The 20,084-nt window shown below is 38.5% G+C and overlaps 1 protein-coding gene across 17 annotated transcripts in view; it reads left to right on the forward strand.

Moving 5' to 3' along the window:
- Positions 1-20,084, forward strand: part of ELAVL2 (ELAV like RNA binding protein 2) — an 86,216-nt gene that overhangs the window by 47,878 nt on the left and 18,254 nt on the right. For all 17 annotated transcript variants that reach the window (XM_063421453.1, XM_063421462.1, XM_063421448.1 and 14 more), the window contains one exon: positions 18,145-18,248. In XM_063421453.1, coding sequence (XP_063277523.1) covers positions 18,145-18,248 — 104 coding nt within the window. The remainder of the gene's footprint in view (positions 1-18,144; positions 18,249-20,084) is intronic.

Genomic DNA, 20,084 nt, shown 5'->3' on the forward strand with positions numbered 1-20,084 from the left:
TGCTGAACAGGAGCCTCTTCATGTGAGAATCCCACTGACAACAGCATCTGATAAGTGGGTCATGAACGTCACTTTGTCTTCACTTGCTAACCAGAGAAGCTGTCAGGAGTGAGTCATTGTGCCTAGATATTTTAGAGTCTGTGTTAACTCTTAGGTGCTTTTGACTAATGCAAATATATGTCAATACAAATTGCAAAACTACTGTGTAAGTTAATTGTGGTTGTAGAATAGGTAGGAGACCCTAGCCTCAACAAAGCAACACGACTGAATTCCAGTCAGCCACTTCAGATAGCTGTTCAATTTAGTTTAGATGCTTCTACATATTTAAAGGCAGCAGAGGCAACACCATATAATGATAAAATTTTATGTAATCTAATGTTAAGGCGTGTATAGTTACAAAAAATAAGCTTAAAATACTCCAAATGTTAGGGAAGAGGATATAAAATGGGATGAAATTTAATTACTGGAGCTGCTCCTGGTCAAGCACTTTAAAAAGCACATGCTTTTAGCTTGCACAAGATAGATTTAACAGCTTTTGAAAAAACACAGGAAAAAGTTGTAGCTAGCACTTAAAAAGTAAGAGATATCGTAGTATGGTAAACATTTTCCAAACCTACTTTTCTGAAACTTGAATATAGGTAAAAATGTGACTGTAGTCTCCTTAAAAAAACAAGACAACTGCATTCTTTTAACTCCCACTGTCTTCAGTACAATTTCAATTGTGCATGTGGGAGATTAATGCCTAATTTTCACTTTGTGGAATAATCTCTCAATTTCCAGTCGTGCTTGTGGCATTGTTAGCTAAACTGAAACTCATGAAATACAGACTCCTTAATTTCAGAAAGCAGCTCAGAGTCTTAAATCTGGGAAAATAGTTGTTTTCTTGGTTTCAGAGCTCTCCTAATGTTCTCTTATTTTAATAATCATATGCTCATAAAATTCACAAGTTTTTTTCTTTAAAAGACAACTTGCTTGTGAATAGGTCCGGTTTTCTTGTCTCCTTAACTGTGTTTGAACTACTAATATTGCTTATATATGGATTTCATTAGCAGTTTAGCATGCCTGCTTGTTTTGCTCAGAAAGTGAGGCAGGATATGCTTAGGGACCCAGTCCGGGACTGTATTTTACATTCACAGACTTGTGTATGAGCTGTGAAGCTATGGTAATACTGTTACCTCCAGTACAAGCAGACAGGTCCTCTGCACTTGAAGACTTCATCAGTTCCTGCTGCCTCCTATCATCTCTGCTTGAAGAGAGTCCACTTTAGGGCATGCATGTTGATCATGTTACATGCCATTCTTTCCAAACTTGATCCAGATACCTTGCTGTGGAGCTTACATGTTGGTTAAAAGTCTGATCCTCTTGCCCACTTTCACCAAAAAAATCTGGATTCCTGTTTGTCTTGTGGCTGGCAGCTGTCACGTTGTGGTGGTGTTTCTTTATGGTCAACATTATAGGGTCATGGAGTAAAATTCTTCAAGTCTTATGTGACTCTCTAAAAAATTTCGTAGCCTTTGCAGTTTAGAGTACAATCCAGAGTACTGTAGTCTAGTCTACACTACACTGTGATGGATACTCATGTAGAGGAAGGATCACATTTTTATCTCTTACAACTGTTTCCATAAGACTAAAGCTAATAGGATATCTTACTTAATTTTGTATATTTCCTCTTGTCCTCTTGAAGATAGTAGTTTCTCACATACTTTGAATTTTTCTCTCATTCCTGTGTTGCATAAAGTGAAGATGTAAAATGCAGCACACAATTCAGAAGTTTAGAACCGTAGTTCTAGAAAAACTGCCTGAATGTTGAACACTGCCATAAAATTGCTGAAGCAGCTATGTAATGTTTGCAACTAAAGTTTGTACAGAGTTTTAGTTCTCATGCATGTTCTCAGTCTTCATTGAAGTACCATGGTAATAAATATAAAGGATTCTGAGTTGGTCATTGAAATCCACCAATCACAATTCAGTGTGGGCCACATACATGCATGTAGTCAGTGCAGCATTGGGGTTAGGAAAGTTAGGAGGGGCTCTGCTCTGCCCAGTCCTTGGCTAGGCAGCCCTCAGTCTCCTCTAGTGCAGTCAGAGGAAACGCATGTCACAATGCTGAATTACAGTCAGCTGAAACTGCTGAGGCCAGGACTTGGAGAAGGATTTTCTTTTCTGAGGGATAAGTGGCCTGTTTCAGCAGACTATGGCTGAAACATTGATTTTTAGAGATGGCTCTTAGGCTTGCCGTGACTTGTACAGTATCGAGGTAATTGGTATTTGGTAATTGTATTTCGTAATCGAGGGAAAACCTATTTGTGTCCTCAATGGAAGCAATACAAAGTGTTATCGGACTGGCTGCTTGAATCTAGAACACATGAAACTTATTAAGCTCTGTAGTGTTCACTCCTATCAGAACATTGTAAATGTTAGTGACTGGCAGGGACAGAGCTGTTGGAAACCTTATACCTTGTCAGTGCTACTGCAAATCTAAAACTCCTGACTTTGGAATGATCTCAGTTGAGCCTGGGCTGCCAGTTTCTTTCAAGTCTCTTGTCACTGTTGCTCTGAGCAGTCTTAGCTTTCTCTTTAACTCTTCAACTCAACTTCAGTTTTCACTTCCCTTAATGGCAGTCTTAATCTTAGGGTATCTAAACTAACCTTAAAGGAAGATGGGGAAAAAATGCCTTAATCTGAGCTCTTAATTTGAGTCTTGTCACTGCCTTGAAGATAAGGTAGCAGACAAAGTAGGTGGGATCATACCTAAAAAGTAAGTTTTCCCTTTTATGTCCCAGAGGGAGCAAGAGGAAGCAGAAGGAAACAGGGTGGCATATCTGCGGAGGGGCTTGGTGTTCAAAGTTACTTTATTTACAGTGTAGGAAGTTTTAAGCATTTCTATGACCAAAAAAAAAATTGAGCATGTTAGGGCAGTGAGTAGCTGCAGTTTCAGGTACTTGCACATATATCACAAGTGCCTGATCCAGAAAAGACCACATGAATGAACAGAGCACAACAACTTCACCATGTTTTCAAGAGAGGCTTGCTATTTTTGTTAACTTTCCCAGCTCTTTTTCCTTGCTAGCCTTCACTTCCAGTGAGTTTGATGTTTGCAGTCCTGTATCGCTCCAGTGCATCAGCTGTTTTGCGAGGTTTTGTGCACTTGACTGGGAGAGTAGAGTATAATTTGGCAGCTAAACGAAGAAACAGTTGAGGCTGCCTGCTTTTTTGTGGTGTGCCGAGTCTGTGATACGCAGGGGTACCTGTAAGCTGCTGTTAGGTGGTGTGCTGAAATGAGTGAGTTTTTGTCAGCCTGACAATTTCTGACGAAAGCTTGGAAAACTGTCTGGCCAATAGAATGTGTTGTGCAAAACTTGACTAAAATGTGAAATTAGGAATAGAAACCAAATGGGACTGGAGGCAATTTTCTATTTATATGAATATTTATGTATGTATGTGTGATGGCTGCTCTCTGCTGGAGCATCCTGCTCAAAACCTTGCAGCATGGTTCTGAGGACACAGAGGGTTGATCTTAAAATCACCTTTTTAATTTTCAAGTTTGTTTTGAACTCTGCAGATGCTAAAATGCAGTTTCTGGCCTAGGGACTTGCTGAGTTATAGCAAAAAGTTAATAAAGTGATTTTGAACTTTGTGTGCTTGTTGGAGAAGAGTGCAGCAGCAGAGTGTTGGCTTGTTTAGCTAGCTTGGGCGCTTGAACTACCATCCTGCAGGGATAATCCCAAAAGAGTTAAGTTTCAAACAAGCCTTATGTGTGGATCCAGAGCACAACTAATGTCATAAATCTGCCAAGGGGTTGTAATTGTCTTCAGGGTTCCTTCCAACGCAGGCAATTCTGTGGTGTTTTATACTTTCGATTGCTACTTAATGTTACTAAAAAGTATTTAGCAGCATTTACTGTACCTTTCGTAGTAAGAGGTGTAATTTATTGCACTTTACGTGTCTCCTGGAAATGAGTCATGTAAACAGGTGAGGATGAAGGAAATTATTTCACCTTGTGTTACTCACAAGATAGCCCTTAATTGTCTTTGCACTTCCATGTGATTTTCTCTGTTATGCAGGCACAACCTGCATAACAGTTCTGACCTTTCAGAAGTTCATAGGCTTTGTTTTTACAAGTAAAAGAGGTAGAAAAGACCTGTTTGACTAAACCTGCCAGGCATTCACTTATGGTGCCAACTTTGTGGAAACAAACTGTTCTTAAAATGACTTTTCATCCGTATATTAACCTGAATTACTGAGTTGATCTCAATATATAGTATAAGCAAGAACTTGATGTTTTAAAAATTTAGCTCTTTTTATATGACCAAATATAGTTAGGGACTTTTCTGATCACTAAATCACTCTGCTTTTCAGCAAATACGGTGCTTTTTGATGGAAATGATTGCACTATACGTTATCTTGCACTTTTCTGCAATCAGATTGCTGTTCACTTTTGTCAGTGTTTACCGTAGTTTACAAGACATTTGTGGAAGCACTGGGCTTTGCAGTCCTCTAGTAAGTGGTGTGGACTATCTTGTGTGCTGTTAGCTAAGGCAGTGCTCTCTGCTTCCACACTGGGAGTCAGTTTGGTGTCTCTTACACTGTTTACTCTTTTCTGTGTGTATGTAGGTATATGTTGCTGTTACATCTTAGTGGTCCTAGGCCAGCTGGTTGAATAAATGTTGATTCTAGTGGAAGCTATTGTGTGAGAGAGACCTCTTGTAAGCTAAGTTTTTACAGCATAACTGCTCTTCAGGGTTAGAGCAAAGTGCTGTAGGATTAGAGCAAAGTATTTATAAGGGATGAAGGGATGTTTCAGTGATGTCTGCCTCAGTTTGGGTAGTGATGTGACTGACCTGCACACCCTGAAACTCTTTTTCTCCAAGGATGTAATGGGGATTATAAGAACCTGGATATCCCTACTGAAGGTAGATATATCCTCTCCTCCTCTACCAGCTGAGTGGTAACTAATAAGACTTCAAGCTGCAGATGGTTCATGGTTGGTCCATTATGTATTGAAGCAGCTAGTATATTGTGTTATAAGAAGCAAGACCTTAAAGTATATGCAAGGAACTTTCAAACTGCATGTGTTTATTTTCTAGAAAATACATGTATATCTACATTTTATTTTCTTTTATCATGATACTTAAACTGGCAGTTCTTACTGTGAAAATTTGCCAGACTGCCATTGTGGTTTTCTGTGTACAATTGCAGAAAAGGGCTTATTATACTATTCTCTATGGAATTTTTCTTTCTGGAGTATGTCAAGTCAGAGTGGAAATATAGAAGGTTGTAGAATGCCACAGAAGAAAACTATGCAAGCCTGTGGTTTTAGTGACCTAATACTTTAATCCACAGTAAAGAGAAAATAACTGAGAGGACTCAGGTCTTGTATTTCATGCTAAGGTTCCTTTAATTTTATTTTTTTTTAAATCTTCTAATTCCCACAGTTATCAGGGACACAGCCATATTATCTTCAAAATTTCCACGCTATTGACCAGCTGTTGCAATTACTTTATTTTTACCTTTGCTTATTTGAGGCATTTAGCAGAATTTACTAGAAGAGAAGAGGATTTGTAATCTGAATTCTTTTCTGTCTTCTGAGTTTCTGGATCTGTTGCAGAGAAGGTTTTTTTGTAGTCTTTTTTATAGCTGTGTCTTTGTGCATGTTAAACCGAAGCTCTTTTTGGAATGCACTTGGAACCTAGGAATGCTGCACAATGGTTGTGAAGTCTTGCATCTACAGTAAGATGCACTGATTATTCCAGTTCCACACTGTCCCCACCACCTGCTAAACTAAAAAAGGCCAGGCTTACTTGTGGAAGAATTTTGCTGTGTTCATGTAAGAATTAAATGTTGTGAAGACATACTTCAAATAATGAAAACCTCAGCATTTCTCAGCACAGTTTTTCCTATGTTTATTTACCAATTACGAAGAGAAATTACTTTTTCCAGCTACTTACTATTGCAGATTAGTAGTTGTTCTTATTTGTTAATTACAGCTGTTAAAAATGAAAAAAATATGTTTCCCTTGTACATACTTTCAAGCACATATTTTCTTTTGAGTTGACAGTTAAGATCTTTACTAGGGGAAGAAATTATGTTTAGAGCGAATTTTTTTTCTTCTTTTTTGCTTTTTCATTCATCAGTAAAGACTAGGGAAAAAACAACAAAAAGCAAGCATGTGATTGAAAGTAACATTGGAAGTTAACCTATGAAAAAAGTTCCCTGGAGTAGGGAAATATATTTCAAACTTAGGATCATGGCACATTTCAGGATGTCTTACAAAACTCTGAGATTAACTAGCAGGTAAAAACCTGGACAAAAACCAAAACAACCTTTCCAAAGTAATGTGTGTTTCTGTGAAGTTTGGGAGAAGAATTTATGTTCATGTGTCCTGATTTTGGCTGGGGAAGAGTTCCTTTATTCTCAGCAGTAGGTACAGTGTTGTGCTTTGGAATCAGTATGAAAATAATGTTGATAAGACCCTGATGGTTTGGCTGTTGCTGAGCAGTATTTACCCTGAGTTTAGGACTGTTCAGCGTTTTGTGCTCTGCCAGCGAGCAGGTGTGGGAGCAGAGCCAGGTCAGGGGATCTGAACTGGCCAGCGATGTATTCCACACCAGAGAACCTCATGCCCAAATAATAAACGGAGGGAGTTACCTGAAATGGGGGCTGCTCACAGTTCGGGCATAGGATTTGGTATGAGCCAGTGATCGGTGGATGATGAGCAGTTTTTTGTCTACCATTTGTTTTCCTTGGGGTTTCTCTCTGTTTTTTATTTCCTTTAACCAGTAGTATTACATGTTACTTTGTTTCAATTACTAAACTGGTCTTCACTAGCTAGCTTTTTAAAGAATTCTTATCCCTTTTTCTAGGGGATGTGAGTGGTGGGAGTGTTTTTAGTTGTGGCTGTGTGCTCTTAGTTGCCAGCTGTGTTTAAACCACAACAGTGTCATGCTAGTTTTTTACTTGGGTGAGCATATTACTGCAGGTTTTGAAACACCCCAGGTGTGGAACAAAGTGCTTTATATCTGCTCACTTATTTAAGGTGACTAGGTGGATACAATAAGGCAGAATATTTAACACTTCTGGATGCATTCCTGACAAGGAGTAAATTGACTGCAAAAGACAAAACTGAGATGCCTGAAACATGTTACTACTAATAGTGGTAAAAATTAAAGGATATAGCTTGCTTTCAGAAAAGTACTTGATTTAGCAAATTCCATGGTATTCTTTCACCTTGGAGTGGTAAAGATCTTCTTGTCATATGACAAGCTAGTTTGCAAGAAGCTGGGTGTCTAGTAAATGGATGTCCTTGTAAGAGAAATGGATGTCTAGTTCAGTCCATTATTTCAATTAGTTTGTAGCTGTCACTTGTTATGTTTGAACCTAAGGCAGTAATGGGCATGATGCTCAGTGTTCCTCCTCCTGTAGTGTCCATAAGCATTTCCCGTTTCATTTGCTTGTGCAACAGCATGCGCTTTTCCATGCAGTCCCTGCTTTCAACCACACTTTCTGGCATTGAGATTTTCTATTTGAATGTGCTGGATCTCTGTTAATAACCTTCAGCTGATGTCTCTTCTGGTTTGCTGAACATCTTTTATCAGGTCCATTTAATGCTTAGCATCCGCGATAACCCCCCACCATGAGCTTTCTCCTCATGCTGCAGGGAAGAATCAGAGCTGCACCATCACTTTTGTATCCAGCAACAACAAGCTTGTGTTGATGAGGCACTGTATGATAATGTTCCTCACATGTGAAGAACCATAAGCTATAGCTATAGCTTATAGCTATAAGGCAGGAGGATGGCACCAAATAATTGAAGAGTTGAACCTTGCTGAGATTAGACATGATCTACTTACTGTGTGATGGGATATACTGTCAAATACTTTGATCAGCATTGGATCGTTTTCATTCTTCAACTTCCATTATTCCAGATTAAGAGCGATACCTGAGAAATGGTTTGGGAGAAAGGCATTAAAGCATCAAATACAGAACTCTAGTAGCGATCACAGTTTACAGATGTTTTCTTAGAAACTTCCTGGCCTTGCCTACTCTGTGATGTACGCTGTGTGTTCAGTAAATAGAATCCATCTGCTGGAACTATAAGCAAACTGTAGTTAAATTAGGGATTGCTCAGTGACTTATGCAGGTTCTCTCATTTTGCTAAGATGCCTTTAAAATTCAGTTCAAGCCTTAATGCAAACTAAAATATAGTTTGAAACTTGAACAGTAACTTACATTAAGAGTAAATAGAAAGGTTGATGGTATTCTGTACTTATTCATTTAGCCCTTCTTGTTAGACCAAGTCGTGTAGGGAGTTTCAGATACAGTGCTATACTTAACTGGGTTGTATGTCTGAGTGTGTGCTCCTAGCCTTAGTCAGTATCAAGATAATGCTGTGTTATTCTCCATGGCATTAATCACAGATGACAGTAGTGACTTACGAAGATGAGGTTAACTCTTCTGTAGAAGCGCTGGTACCAGCTGAATGATATTTTATTGTGGCTTACAAGTCCTCTGTGGGGTTGTCACTCAGCAGGATCACTCTAGCATATTGTAGAGCATTGTGATGTCTTAAATTGCAAATCAACACAGACAAAAGGGTTGAATGTTTCTTATTCCTATAGCTGAAACTCTGTTAAGTTTTTCATGCTTCTGAAGCTGGGCTGGAGTCTAGTAGTATTATCTTTTCCATGGCCACGCTGGCTAGGTTTCAGAACAACATAGACTACTACTTGCAGGTTTTAGGTTGATCTTTACATAATCCTGTGTTTTTTCTATAGTGCCACTTTTGCTTTTGTGTACTGGTCATGGAACACATCTTCACTGTGAGATTTTAGGACACTTGCAAAAATTACATGAGCCTGTAAGATGAATTCTAATGATATATGGTATGGTCTTCAAATGTTGTCATGAGTGTTTCTTTTAAAGTGTTCTTCCACCTTTGCATGGAAAAACCTTTGGAGTACAACCTTTGGAGTGATGAAAGGCAGAATAAAACCTAATGTCAAGTTTTTGTGAACTTGACTTGGTCCTGATTACAAAAATATGAAACTGGCTTGTTCTTGCAGTAGTTTAGTGGATCTTTGCCAGTTAACTTCATGCACAGAGACAGAAGTTTATGGCTTTAAACACAGTTCAGTTTATTGAAAACAGTGCTTGTAAAATGACGACTTCCGTGGCTGGAAGCAAAATACGTTACTGTTCACTAGAAAATGGACCATTCTCTTTCATTCAAGGGCTGGATGACAGTTTTTGGAGGAGTTAAGCACTGAAGGCAGTGTATGTAGCTGAAGTTAAATTATAAAAGGAAGTAAGATTCTCAGTCTTCTGGAATTCCTCTGAGTTCTGTTTCTGTAGACTTGTAGGCGATGACTTTCAGTTCCTAGACTTCATTAACCTCAGAGCTGTTGTTCTACTCACTAATACTGATTCTAATAGTATGTCCCATTTGGATTTTTTTTTTCAAGATAGGGTTTTTTCACCATTTTTTCTGTGATAATGAAGTTCTTACTGGTTATATTCCTGTAACTTAGTCTTTTGCAAGAAGATCTTTTTTGCAGAAGTTGAAATAGCCTGATGTGTCTGAAATGATGGGATGGTGACTAATGTAGAAAAATCCCATTGTTTAAATGTATGCTTATCAATAATTTTTGGTTGTCCTGTGGAATGTGTTATTTGCTATTCAGGTTTCTGATTTTCCAGAATATGATTAGTCTTTGCTTTGTTTTTGTATTAGAAAACATGAAAACATGAAAATTGTTTTATACCTTAGTGGTGTGTAACAGTTTTAAGATGTATTATTAATGAGGTTGTAAATGTTTGGGGGTTTTTTGTAGTTATTTTTTCTTTTTGTTTGATATGCCTATCTGGATAGTCATTTATGACAGTTCTGGGTTTTCTCTTCCAAAATTTAGCATTAACAGGATTCCTTAGTGGGGCTGCTTTTCTTACATTACTTTTACCTGTTAATGAGAACTTAAAAGCTCTTCTTGCTCCTTAATATGAACCAGAACATTTCTTGGAACTCATTCAGTCTTATTTGATCAGTAATGACATTCTGAAAAGGTTTTGAGAGCTCGACAGGTGGTAGAATTTGTCTTGACTCTGTTTTTTTGTGGAAAAAATATTACTTGGTACTGTTAATTATTGATTTTGTTTGACCTTCAGACATTACAGGAATGTTTAAGAATCTCAGACAAGATGCAGGATTATCTGGGTACTCTGGTAATGTAATCATCAATTGCTTCAAAAAGTTACCTTGCTCAGCCCTTTTACTGGGTCTGCCTCGTAGCTCTGATGGGAAACAGCAGCCAAGGACTCCCTCATGTGGTGGGTGTCCCAGACTTTCAAAAGAATTGTGCTGCTTTGCCAAGAGGCTGTTCTGGTTCATGCGGGTAGAAAGTGTGTGTTGGTGGAATTGGTTGGTTTTGGGAAGAAATGCAGCAATGGAAGCTATTGTAGCTGCAGCTGCTTTCCTTTCAGCACCTGCTAGCTATCTGGTAATAATACCATTGTATACTACAAAGAGCAGCAGTGTTGGAGGGAAAAAAAAGGTACCAGCTGTATGCTCAAATATACAGTTCTACAACAGTGGCTCTAGATTCTGTCAGGGAAGACAAGCTTCTCAGATATGCATGTAGGAAAATTATTTTCAGCAGCAACTTTTTAGAGAGGGAAGAACACAGGTTTAGTAGATAGCTGGTCAGCAGGAGACATTAGGACCAGGCATATTATGTAGGCCGGAAATGTCTAGAGTCAAACCTGTTGAAATTTCTGCCCAAAAAACATTCAGAGAAGACCTAGTAGAATACCAAGATGCTTTAGCAGTCATGAAATAAAACTACCGTACTAATCAGCTACTGTCTAATCAGGGTGTTAGGCAGAAAGCAATATCTATCCTTCTCAGGAGCTAGAAAATGTTGCAGGACTACTGAAAAGGCAGCAATTGAGTTCACTGTGCATTTGTGAGGGATTCTTGAAAGGGCTTATTTAACTACTGTTAGGTTAAAAGTTGTATTCATCTTTCTTGTCTTATAGCACATAGTTATTAAATACTTTCATGCAAAATGAATAGTTCAAATAACCAAACTCTTAGAAACATAAAATAGTTTGTTTTGGAAGGGAACTTGAAAGATCATCTAGTTCTAACCTTCCTTAGACAGGGACACTTTCCCCTAGAACAGATTATTCAGAGCCCCATCCAGACTGGCCTTGAACTTCTCTAGGGGTGGGGCATACACAGTTCCTCTGGGCAACCTGTTCTGATGTCTCACCATACTCACAGTAAAGCATTTCTTTCTTACAACTGATCTGAATCTTCCGCCTTCCAGTTCACAGCCATTCTCCCTTGTCTTATCACTACACGCCCTTATAAAATGTCACTTTCCAGCTCTCTTTTAGGCTCCTTTTAGGTACTGGAAGGTGCTGTAAGATCTCTCCAGAGCCTTCTCTTCTCCAGGCAGAACAAATCCAGTTTTTTTAGCCCATCCTCACAGGAGGGGTGCTGCAGAATCCCCTCCCTCCCCTGCTGCCCACACTGCTTTGGATGCAGCCCAGGACACGTTTGGCTTTCTGGGCTGTGAGTGCTCATGGCTGGGTCATGTCCAGCCTCTCATCCACCAGCAGCCCTGTGTCCCCTCTGGCAGGGCTGTACTTACTCCATTCTCTGCTCACACTGTTTGTCCATGGGATTGCCCCAACCCAAGTTCAGGACTTTGCACTTGGACTTGTTGAGCTTCATGAGGTCATCACAGATGCACCTACCTTTCAAGCAGTCCAGGGATGGCATCCCTTCCCTCAAGTGTATCGATGGTACCACATAGTGTTGGCAGCAAACTTGCTGAGGGTGCCCTTGATCCTGTTGTCCATGTTGGTGACAGAGTGAAACACGGCCAGTCTCAATATTCACCCCATACGAACACTATTTGCTGCTTGTCTTTGGTGGTGTCCACTTGGACATGGAGACATTGCAGCTCTTTGAATATGAACATCCAGCTGATTCCTCAGCCAACACTAAATCCATGTATCTCCAGCTTACAGACAAGAAGATTGAGTGGGACGGTTTCAAATGCTTTGTGGAACTGCGGGTAGATGGCATCAGTCACTCTTCCCCCATCCACCAACACTTCAACCCTATTGTAGAAGGCCACCAAATTTGTCTGGGACAATTTGCCCTTAGTGAAACCATGCTATCTGTTGTCACCTCTGTTTTCTTTGTGTCTTACCTTAGTTGAAGGATCTGCTTCATGATCTCATGCCCAGAGATGAGACTAACAAGCCTGTAGTTCTCCTACTTTATTTATTTGCTTTTTTGAAAATGGAGGTTGTATTTCCATTTTTCTACTTCGTGGGAACTTCATCAGGCTGGCGCAGCTTCTCAAATATGTTGGGTAGTGGTTTAGCCATTTCCTCTGCCAGTTCCCTTAGGAGCCCATGGATGTGTCTGACCAGGTCTTATGGACTTGTGCACATTCAGGTTCCTTAGATAGTTTTGAACCTGATAGTTTTGTACAGTAGGTAGTTCTTCATTGTCCCAGTCCCTTCTTTGCCCTTTAGGACCTGGGCAGTGTGGCTGGAGCACTTGCTGGTCAAGACTGAGGAAAGAAAAGTTGTTCAGTATCCCTCAGACTTTTCTATATCCCTGATAACCAGGTCACCTTCCTGTTCCAGAGAGGGCACACATTTTCTCTAACCTTTTCTTTTACCAGCTTTCTATGTAGATGTTTTTCTTGTTTGCCTTGACATCCTTGGCCAGATTTAATTATTTAGCTTTTCAGAGCTTTTTATTTACCTTTAAAAGCAAAACATTAAAAAGTAATAAGTGTCACCTCTGTAACATCTACTTTATATGACCTCTTTTCTCTTTGGATAGCGTCTATTTGTTCTGAATATTGGACAGCAGAGGATTTTCTTCGGGCTTTTACAGCTGTGTGCATTATTTATAGGAAACAGTTATGAAACAACTTGGGTAGAATACAACTAGTTTATTTGTGGTTCTTCTCTGATAAGTGTTGTAAATTAGCCTGTGTATTCTTGAAGCTAAAAAAATTAATCTTTCAAGGCACAATAGTAAGTGCAGGAGCACTGTGACCATAGCTGTTATTTCCTACTTACTTATTTCGACTTGAAACTTCTTTGATCTTTTAATGGTAGGTGCCTGTGAAGTCTGTCTGCTTTCCTTTCCTAAATACTGAATCAGTGTGTTCATTACTTGTTTTTTAATGGTAAATTACTTCATTTATGCTTTTCTAGTGTACACTTGGATGTCCAATCAGTCTCTCAAGCAGTCTAGTTAGACTGATTAGAATTAAATTGTTTGAAATAACTTTTTTCCCTTTTCTTCTCAAAATCCATTCCATATGTTGACTGTGGTGCCAAAAAGCAACTTGACATTATCTAATTAATTACTGCTGAGTTTGCATAATCATACGTGTTGGTCAAGTCATATTTGTGAAGCTCAAAAATGGAACAGTTTCCCCTATTAAACTGAATTGTATAGTGCTTTCTGCGCTTTTTCTTGTAGGTTACAGCTGAACATTTGTCAGTCAGTAATAGATACAGCATGTCTAAGTTCAAAGAGATGCCTAAGTGAAAAGATTTTTTGCCACCTGTGCTTGAATTTGACTTTGTTACAAGTGTCAGTTACATAAAATGTAGTTAGTAATTGTGACTGTCCAATGTGAACTTTCAAATCATAGCTTTTATTGTAACTTAATTAATTTGCTTACGGGCTTATGAGATGCACTACTTCTACTATGTGGCTTTTGGTTTTTCAGATTTTTTTTAAGAAAAATTCACGTCAGACAGATTTTCCTCATTTATTTCCACATTTCTTCCAGATAATTTCATCTTTTTTATTTTTTGTGGTTAAGATGACTTTTACCAATCATTTAACTAACTGTTGGAATTTTTCTGCACCATGTTGTCAAATATTCATTTAGTGTTGAAAGTATAAAATCTAGTGGGAGGTTTACAGAAACATCTTTAAACAGGTTTGCAAAGCAGCCACAAGAACTATGCAGGAGATAAAGCCCAACTGATAGTTAAATAAGGAACTCTTGACACACTTTTATTTAGGATAATCTAAATTTAATACTACTTGTAGATCTGAGTTAGGAGATAAAGGGCTCATGACACATGCAGTCTCTTGTCTATATTAAGGCTGAGTAGCCCTTAATTTTGAAGATCCTCAAAAAACAAAAGTGGTTATTGGAAATACCTAAACACATAGTATCAGACGGAGCACCAGGAGCTAACTGTTTTAAGAGTTTTTTCAGACAGTGTCATTAATCACAAATTGGAAACACAAAGCCGAGGGAAGCCTCGGCTGGAGCTGACCCTTAGTAGGAGACTAAACAGCTTTTTGAAACACGTTTGAGTCTGGGGATTGTTTAATTTGTGGATAGCTACAGATTTACCTTCTTTCTTCTGTCACCTTTTTGCAGACTCAGACACATAGTTTGTTTTTAAGCATATTACTAGACTTAGAGACAAATATGTGTTCTGCACGACATTGCTGTCTTGGCAAATGGAGTTTGGTGTGGAAGAAGCGCAGACAGAAGAGTCCAGTTCTGTCGTTCTCCAGTTCAGTCTTTATCTTCAGGCAATACAACTAGTCATTACATTCATTACATAATGAAGTTTCTCTTAAATATCCTAAGTGGTGGCTGATTTAATTCAAGTCTAGCTTTTCCTTGTTTTGTCTTGAAAGCAAATGTCTGGACATTGAGGAATGAGGAAAAACTGCACAGAAGGAGAACTGGTTTGAGTCATCTAATTTTGAGCCTCTAATTTTATATGAGTAAAATTCGTGCACAATGGATATGGTGGTCTCTCTGAAATCTGTAGTAAGATGAGATTCTCTTTAGCTTGTACAGCTCAAGTGGTACTTGAGTAAGTTTGGATTGAAGTCCTTTTCACTTAGAACTTAGAAACTCAGTTCTCCTTGCAACCCACTTTTTACTTTCCCACCACCTGTCAAATGTAGCTTCGAATGAGATATCTGATGGGATGTTTGGAATAGCTGCTTTTGCTGCATTTTATTAAATGCTTGTCTGAATTTTCTGGAACTTAGCTATCTGTCTATGAATTGACAAACCACTTAAAAAGCGGTTAGTATATAGGCAAGAAGATGTAAGAGTGGTTCCTCAAACACTGATTCCAGAAATCGGGTTTGATTTACAGCTGTTTGCATTGCTTGTTCAGAGTCAACATTTATCTTTCTTACATGCTGTGAAGAAGGTGATTTTTGACTCCCAGTTATTATTAATGCGCAATTAAACCACTAATCTTCAGACATAATTTTAATGCCTAGGAAGTTTTGCATTTTCTTAACCTTTCTAAGTAAATAAGGACTTGAGAGAACACTTTTGAATTTTAGATTATAACCTGAGTAAAACAAAACTGAAGTAAATAGAATCTCATTTACAGACTCACTGAGGATGGAAAGAACTTCTGGAGATAATCTGGTTATTGCTTCAAGCATTCCTCAATTTCTCAAGCAGTTTTTCCTTCAACAAGTTGCTCAGGGTCATGCCCATTCAGATTCTTGAGTATCTCCAGGAATGGAGATACATTTACAACCCCTCTGATTGCCTTTTTCAGTGTTCTACCACTGTCATGGTGAAAGCTTTTCTTTCACTGTAAAATCATAAATAAAGTTGCATAAATAATTTCAGACTTGTTCTGAATAAATTACTGGATTTTTTTGGTGCACCTTCCTAGGCTAATGTCCTAATTGTTGTAATTTAGATGTGGGGGGGTCCCTGGGGAAGGTTCCCCGGGAGCCCCCCAGGTCCTTGGTTCGTTGGTATTTGCATGCAGGCAGGCAAGGAGACTGCAGACAGCTGGTGAGGTGCTGATGAGATGAGGATTTATTTGGAGTTTGACCCCAGGAAGGCAGCACGGTCACTGACGGAGAGGGGAGAGGAGGGGGGGAGAGGGGGATAGGGGAGAGGTACAGAGCCTCCAGAGGCCTGCAGGGCAAAGAGAGCGAGCCCGCTTCTCCCTGCACTCTTAACAGGGAGATTCAAAGTGGGCACGGACAGATCTTCAGGCCAATGGGGTTACAGAGACGCAATACTGCAGGGAGGTTACAGACTTGGAATAAACCATACACTTTCTGCAGCAGCGTGGGTGGTTTTTATATGAAAACTAGATCACATCAACATAGAGGGATAGGAGAAATAATTTCTTGCCGTCTTATTCTGTTAGATCTGGAAGACTGAGTGAGTGTTATATTGGAAACATCCTGTATGAAATAGCTTTCTCTAAAAGATTTTAACATCTTCTAAGGTTGTCATTTAAAAGGGCTTCTCAGGAGATTAATAAAGAACACCTGAAATCAGCATTTCTGTGTTAGGAGATAACACTGAAATCAATCATGCACAAAAAGAGAGATTCCTCTGTTTTGGAGATGCTGTTGGAAAGAGTTTCTGCAGACAGAGTGATGAGGGGTGACAGTTAAAGAAATTGCTCTACTGTAATCAAACTAATAAGTAAAAAAGCTTCTAGGATTAGAAACTTAGCAGTATGTAAGTAGAGCTGTAAATGAAGAGAGAAATGCTTTGGGGTATTTCCATATGGTTTGTTACAGAAACATGACAAAATGGTGAGGATGAAGGCATGAAAATGATTGAGTCTAACCTACTCAGAGCAGGGTTCTCTAGAGCAGGTGCTCAGTTTTCTATCTTGTTGGGGTTTAGATTCTCTGTTAATGCGTGTATTAACCTGTTCATGGATCCAGCTAGGCAATTTATGTTTGCCTGAGATGTTTTTAGGAGGAGATGTGAGAGAATGGAAGTAGCTTTGGGGAGTGGGGTGATGGTACCCTCTGACCTTTGGTGCCATGGTAGGCATAGTAGGTGCAAAATTGTAAATGCCAGTGACGATGAGCCAGTTAGTAAACTCTTACAATATTTAATTAAGCACAAAGTCTCCCGTTGGTTTTTTGCATTGCATACTATATAGTAAATACAATACAAAAATTTCTTACAGCATGACTTCTGTTATATCTTTTTTGGACAATAAATGAATGTACCATTTGTGCTTCATGTAATGCTGTTTATCCTTTTATATTGTTGTGTACCCAAGCTAATCATTCTAACTAGCATTTTGTGAATTAGATATGTCAGATGCTTCCCTATGGCTTGTTGACAGTTTTTGGGTTTTTTTACCTTGTTTTGGTGTCTAAAAAAACCCCAAAAACCCACAAACCACCTCAGAATATGGGAGTGTTTCTGGAAAGATTTGTGCTAATAAAGGATAGTATTCTTGCTAAGTATGTCTTTTCACTTTGTTAAAATTTTCCCATGTATTTGCATTCGTAGACACTAAAAGTACTTCTAAAGTAGGATGCTAGTTGGGGATAGCATACTAGCATTAGTAAGTTTTGAAGCTGTCAAAAGGTGACTACTGCTAAACTCAAGTGTTTAATAAGTGCTTAGGCAAAATTATTGGTTGGAAAGGGGCTGTTGTTCAGAGATAAGAACCGATTAAAAATGCCTAATGTCCATCTGTCATCTGAATTTCCAGCACTAAAAAAACCCAAAATAATACTGAATCTTTGCTGATATTTAGTTCTTGGTAAGATACTTATACCTGTTGTTTTGAATATTGGAACAAAACAAGCCTTTAAACTCCTTGTTACTGAAAGGCTCTAAGTAGTGTATGAATAACATCTGTAAAAATTTTTGGCTGAAATTTTGACGCTGAGTGACTTTCAAATGTATTTTATTTTCAAGCAGTAGTCCAGAATTTTGCCACTATATTACATATGTTCAATAAAAAAGTTTAACAGTCAGTAGTGGATTCTTGATGTCACTTTAAACATGATGCTTCTGCAGATCTTCTGTTGTCTAACAGATCATAATACACTTCTGAACCTGCTCTGCTTACCAGTTTTAAACTCCTGTGTTAAACTGAATGTAGCAATTTCTGTGTTGAACACAAGAACAGAGGAAGCTACTTGAAACCTACCAGTGCTGGTGGAAAAATTAGATGTTGTGACCCTTTGCCATTTTGTTCCTTGGGGTGGGTACTGTTCTTCAGTATAAGCAATATTTGCTCACTGTGTGTCTGTAGGTTTTAAAGAGTTAGCTAGTCGTTGTCTGGCACTGCAATACTAATGATGTCTTCTGTCTCTTTAATCAGGACAGAGCTTGGGTTATGGTTTTGTGAACTATGTTGACCCCAAGGATGCTGAAAAAGCTATCAATACCCTGAATGGATTGAGACTTCAAACTAAGACTATAAAGGTATGTAGTGTTAAAATAATTTAAAGAAACTGCACTGTTTTGACTTCCTGATTTGTTTTACCTTTACAAGTGTAACAAGCATTCAGCTAATGTCAGTAGAATAAAAAAAAATTTCATGTAGTAAATGGTCCTTTGTAGTCTATATTTAGAGTAGATTAAGTATAGATGGTATAGAAAATTAAATTGCATTTTCTTAACTCACTTGACACTTCAGATATACAGTTGATTTGTTTTAACTGAGATTTTGTTACATACCTTAATTGAAGGAATGCGATATTGCATGTTGTTTGAACACTATGTGCTTCCTCATTTTCTCAAAGATATCTTCCTTATTAATACTTCAGGTTTTGTGTTGCTAGTTGACTTCTTTCTCTTAAAAACCCTTAGAATGAAGTGCTGAAATAACTATTGGTTATCTATGCATTACTCTACTTCTAGGGCTCTGATCTTTACATCGCTAATGTTTGGTATTCCTGTCTTTTTCTATTATGTCACTTGTTTACTAAATTCAGTTTCTGAAATTTCTAGAAACAAATCTTGAGAGTTACTTTTCTCATCTGCTCTTTTAATCCAGTAACAGAAGACTGAGGATACTCATTTGAGGGATTGAACTCTGAAATTCTGAGAGACCTGATTAAATAAAATTATCAGGAAATGCAGACTTTTGAACATGTTTCAGAGGTGTTGGTGTCTGAAGGCAGTATATGTTCCAACTAGCCCGTTCTTCCTCATTAAACTGCAGGGTTTGCTAGCTGATCACTTGGATAGTGGGTGCCTTCTAACTAGGGGCATGTTTGATACATAAAATAAGGTTCACCTCTAAAAACATTTGTAATTAAAAAGCAGTGCAGAGCCACTGAAAGACAACTGAGACGAAAATAACATACCAATAGTTTTGGCTAAAGAGTCTGACCTGGTCTCTATTCATAAGATTTAATGAAGTGGATTACACAATTTGAAACCTAAATACTGCTTTGTTAGAAACAGTGCCTCATGGCACACAAGTAGGATGAATGAAAGACATGGGCAGATGCTTTGCTGCTGAAAGCTCTCTGTGTGTTTCTGGCAGACTTCTTGCCCACAGTCCTCTCTCATTTTCTACTTTGGGAGAAAATTGAACAAAATAATTTTGTGCTCCAGGGTTTTTGGAGCTGTATTTTGTGTGATGGTGAGAAAGGGAATCTGTTTGTGTTGCAGGTAGTAATGTTTTGCATGTAATGCCTTGGATTGAGCCAACATGACTTGTATGTCTAGGGTGATAGACTGGAAGTTCTGTCAACTATATAGGCAGAAAAATTAGGTGGACCTTAAAGAACTTCTAGTCCCAACCTCACTGCATTTATCTGTGAAGCAGTACAAATGCCCAACCTACTGTGAAGCATTTTGTAGCTTACATATTCCTCAGATCAGCCAGGGGGCAATGGTGAGCAGAGGTCAAGTTGATGTCTGAGGTCTCTGGAGACAACATCTTGGATAGAGAAAGTCTCTTATGTGGTCCCAGTCCCAGGGCCTTTGCAGAGGTTAGTCCCTGTTTATAGACCACAGTGATCCTATTTTTCCAGAGTTGGTAAGTCAATTAAAAAAAAAAACCAAAAAACAAAACAAAAACAAAACCAAACAAACAAAAAAAAAACCCACCACAAAACTCCCCCCCCACCAACCCCCCCAAACCAAACAAACCCAAAACAAAACCCCAGCCTGTTTGACAAACTCAGAATCTAACCCATAACTTTGACCCACACTTCAAAAAATATGTGCAATTGAGATTTTTGTGTACCTTCATATGAAACACTATTGAATAGGAATGTTAGTGTATATTTAGGCTTCAAAAGAAAA

The sequence above is a fragment of the Prinia subflava genome, chromosome Z (genome assembly GCF_021018805.1).
Source record: "Prinia subflava isolate CZ2003 ecotype Zambia chromosome Z, Cam_Psub_1.2, whole genome shotgun sequence".
NCBI lineage: Eukaryota > Metazoa > Chordata > Aves > Passeriformes > Cisticolidae > Prinia > Prinia subflava.